The sequence below is a fragment of the Theobroma cacao genome, chromosome 4 (assembly GCF_053813885.1).
Source record: "Theobroma cacao isolate CCN51 chromosome 4, ASM5381388v1, whole genome shotgun sequence".
Lineage (NCBI taxonomy): Eukaryota > Viridiplantae > Streptophyta > Magnoliopsida > Malvales > Malvaceae > Theobroma > Theobroma cacao.
In genome coordinates this window covers 31,507,103-31,511,438 of record NC_142642.1, presented here as the reverse complement: position 1 = coordinate 31,511,438, position 4,336 = coordinate 31,507,103, and the positions used below count along the sequence as shown (strand labels likewise).

At 30.4% G+C, this 4,336-nt stretch overlaps 1 protein-coding gene across 1 annotated transcript; it reads right to left on the bottom strand.

Moving 5' to 3' along the window:
• Nucleotides 1-2,944: 2,944 nt before the first annotated feature.
• Nucleotides 2,945-3,349, bottom strand: LOC18602171 (egg cell-secreted protein 1.1-like). The gene has a single exon (XM_007033392.3). The coding sequence runs from the start codon at nt 3,347-3,349 to the stop codon at nt 2,945-2,947; it is 405 nt and encodes a 134-aa protein (XP_007033454.3).
• Nucleotides 3,350-4,336: the final 987 nt, after the last annotated feature.

Here is a 4,336-nt window from a genome sequence, read left to right as displayed (position 1 = left end):
CATGACCAAGGCTGTTGCTTTGATCAAAGTATTCTCTTTGGTGGCCATGGCAATGGCACCACGGTGCTTAGACTTGCATGGGCATTCTCCTTGTTATTGAACAACCGTCATGCCATGCACTAAAGAAGGCTCAAACTAGGTAGGAAAGGATCGTCATGGCATTGTCAAGGAAGCATTACGATTATACCCAATCACGAGAAGCCATGGAGGACTGTACAGCAAGGGTTTCCGAGTTCTAACAGACACTCGCCTTCTTGTTAAGCTATGGAATTCGATGCTAAAGTCCAACATTTTGGCAAAGCCTTGAGAATTTGTGCCTGAATAGTTCCTTAATGAATATGCCAAGTTTGATGTTAAGGGGTCAAGATTTTGAGGACATGCCATTTGGTTCTTACAAAAGAATGTGTCCAAGCGTCATTTTAGCACCTCAAATGCTGCACTTAGCATTGGCTCGGCTGCTTCATGGATTCGAGTTAGAGACTGTCTCAGATACAACAATCAATATTGAACTGCTTTGATATGTCTCTGTATATCTTGATTGGATTTAGTAAAGATGGTTTAAGGTTGAAGGGTTAGGGATTGTATTTAGGATGTAATCAATTAAGGTTTTGCTAGATAAAAATGATTAAGAATTTTATTTTTCTGAATAAAAGAATACTATATGTTTATTTCCATAATAAAAAATATGAAATGCTGCCACTTAGATGGCAAGGAATATTTCATCTAGGGAAATAAGTTTAAATGTATCCTCATTTGAGAATAAAGATTTAAAATTATTTTTGCTGAAGAAAAACTCTCCATGTCAAATTTTTAAATGATTTTATTTTTCTCTTCAACACCGTGGGGTTCTACTATTTTTTAATCATCCAAACTGACTCTAAAAATAGATTTTATGAGTTACAGATCACTCCCTTATTCTTGAAATATGATTCGCATTGTAAATCATATTGAGGATTGCAGAAACAACTTTCAAAGACCTACTTTTTGTGCACGTCCAGGAAGAGGCGAATCACTTAATACATCAACTAGCGAAGCGTGTGACGTAGAAACGTTCCACATGCTACATTGTCAGTGGTGAAGGGCGATATGGTTATGGGGGCCACGGTTGCTCTAAAATTTTTTAAAATTTTTAATTATTATATATCTATATATATATATATATATATATATATATATATATTAATAATCTTGAAAAGTAGTATATTTATGGAGGTTGTGCTCCTTCCAAAAATTTTAAAATTTTTTATTTATTATATATTTTTAATACTCCTCAAAATAATTTTTTATTTAATAATTAATATAAATAATAAATAATACAATAACCCTATAAGCTCTAATCAACGTTTATTCACACCTCTTTCTCTCTCTCTTTCTTTTTCTCTTTCTCTTCCTTTTTATTCTTTTATTTTGCTTTACTCTCTTTTATGTAATTAACCAATAAAACACACTCCACTTTTTAAAAGAGAGATTTATGAGCTTGTGAACTTGAATAAAGTAAAATTTTTTTTTATCTTCTTCTTTCTATTATATTATTTAATTATTGTGTGAAATTCTATATATCGTATGTAACTATTTATATTTTAAACATTATATTTCATGAATCTAGAAAACATTATCAAGCACAACTTTTTTGTAATTTTTTTCTTATTCTTTTTAATTTATCTGTTATATAAAACTATTGTCTATTATAAATATTTTGATTGTTACTTAAATGCAATGTATTACTTTTAAAAATTTTTAACCTTTCTTTTTTTTCATCTTTGGCCCTCCAATAAAAGTTAGCTAGCTTCATCCATGTACATTGTAATGCCTTTAAGAGGCAGTCACTCAGTTGTGTAAGAAGGGTAAAAAACCCCATTATATCTCTTTAATAAAAAGGTTTGCCTTTCAAAAAAAATTCTTTTTATAAAGCTAAAAATAAAAATTTTTAAGAATTGAAACTAAGATGGCAATGGGCAGTGAATATCCTTGAATCCAATTTTACCCGACTCGATTATATAGGCTTCGAGTACTTTATAATTAGGTTTGGCTAAGAAGATTATTATTCATCTCGCGTTCATGAAAGGTATGGCATCTCTTTTTGAAAATTTGTAACTTGAATCTGATTATGTTTTATGCAAATAATAACAGATACTTGAACCCATTAATCAACTTATATATTAATTTATCATTAAATTCAATATTTAATAATTATAATGATCAATAATGAAAATCTCACATGGTTGCAAGAAAAATTGAATCAAGCAACTTTAACATTAAAATCTTTATCACCTTAGCCAACTTTAATTAAAAATTGAAATCATTTGTTATTAAGAGTTTTATATCTACTTTTTAAAAGTTAACACAATCGAAACAAAACCACCTATCCATTTACTGCCCTAACTCATTCATTTGTGCAAAAAATGTTAGAATGCCGCTTGTCCAATCTTCCAATGTTCTTATTTCTACTTCATCTCTTTTACTTATATTTTTATATGTCTCTTTTCTTTTAATAGCTTCTTTGTTTATCATCTTCCACCTCAGTGCTAGGATTTGTGCTTTTAAACTGTAAAATATGATTTTAGGACTGGGTTTGTTCCAAATTAATCGATTCATCCGTCAATAAGCATTAAAAGTTGAATGGAATATGGACAAAATTTATCATGTGGTACTTTGAATTATGGTAGACATATATATGGCAAATTTCGTCTAAAATTTAATGGCACAGTGACGGGTAGATGAATTTGAAACAGATTTAAAAGATGTGAATGCAAAAATTAATTTTTTTTCAGGTCACGAATGAAAACAAAACATTGCTAAAAAGTCAAGGACTAATGATAGAAGTGATTCTAAAGTCTCTTTTATTATTCAATTTATTCAAACAACTTCATCACACAGCAAGCACCATGACAACCAGTGGTGATGCTATTAGAAACATAACACCAAGGAAAATAAAACCCGTTCTCTAAATAAGGGCTTCGGCACTAAGTGGAGAGCCAACAAGAGGATCAACAACAGGGCCAAAAGATGCATAACAGTAGTCTAAAAGGATGTTGTCCTGCTCAGATGTGAAACCAAGGGAAATGAGCACGATAGGGTCGCAGTCATATATGTCCTGAATGGCACCGCAACAGTCACGGGTAATGCCACTGTGGCCATTCAAGAAGAAGCGAAAAATCTCCATCGTGCAATAGTTCAGCTGACTGAGTGCATTCCAGCACTTATAAGAGTCTATATTAACCTCATGCCTTGCTGTAAGGTGGTTATGGCCTGACGCCTTGTTGTAGCCGTTTAGCTCCCTTGCTGCAGCTGCACTACTAGCCAAGACGCACAATATGAACAAAAGAACAAACACATTTTTGCAAGCCATGATCATAATGTGTTTTTTTTTTTAATGTAAATAGTTGATAAGGAAAGAGAGCAAACTGATGGATAGATGCATGAGGAGAAGGTGAAGGCCTGTGAGGTTATTTATAGGAGAAATAGTTAGAGCGAGATCTCGAGTAGAGGACTCTAACGTTAAATGTGTGACTGATTTCATGGTTACGAGTTCTTATATCTTAGTCCAAAGATTAATTAAGAAAGATTATGGGTTTCCATAAATGGAGTAACTGCAATTAGTCATATAACTTGCATGAAGACCAAAAAAATGTGTCATTTTACAAAATAGGTGTACTTTAAAATCTTTATTTTAAATACTGGTATTTTTAAACTTATTTCTTTATTTGTATAGAATATTTTAAGTTGCATTAATATCATGTCAATGAGTTTTTTTCCCACACAAAGATAATTAATTTAAATCTTTATTTTCAAATAAGAATATTCTGAGGTATTTCTTGTCACCTAAGTGCTATTCATATTTTTAATAAAGAAATAATTTTATTCTAAAAATAAAGATTTTTAATAATTTTTAAATTAGCATAACCCTAATTAATTACAAGCTAAAATACAATCTCCAATCCTTCGACCTTCAAGCATCCATAGTAAATCCAATCAAGAAATGATGTTTTAAGGTTGAAGGGTTTGGGATGGTGTTTAGGTTGTAATCAATTACGGTTTTGTTATTTAAAAATTATTAAGAAATTTTATTTTTTAAACAGAAGACTATGATATGGTTATTTCGTTATCAAGACTATGACCTCGTACTTAAATAATAATAAATACCTTATATGAGAAATAAGTTTAAAAGTATGCTTATTTGAGATTAAAGATTTAAAACTACTTTTGTTTTAAAAAAAAACCTCTCGTGCCAATATCATGTGAGAGTTTTAAATAATTATTTTTATTTTTAATAATATAAAAATAAAATTTTTAAGAATTGAAAGTAAAGATGGTAATGAATAGTGAATATTTGGAT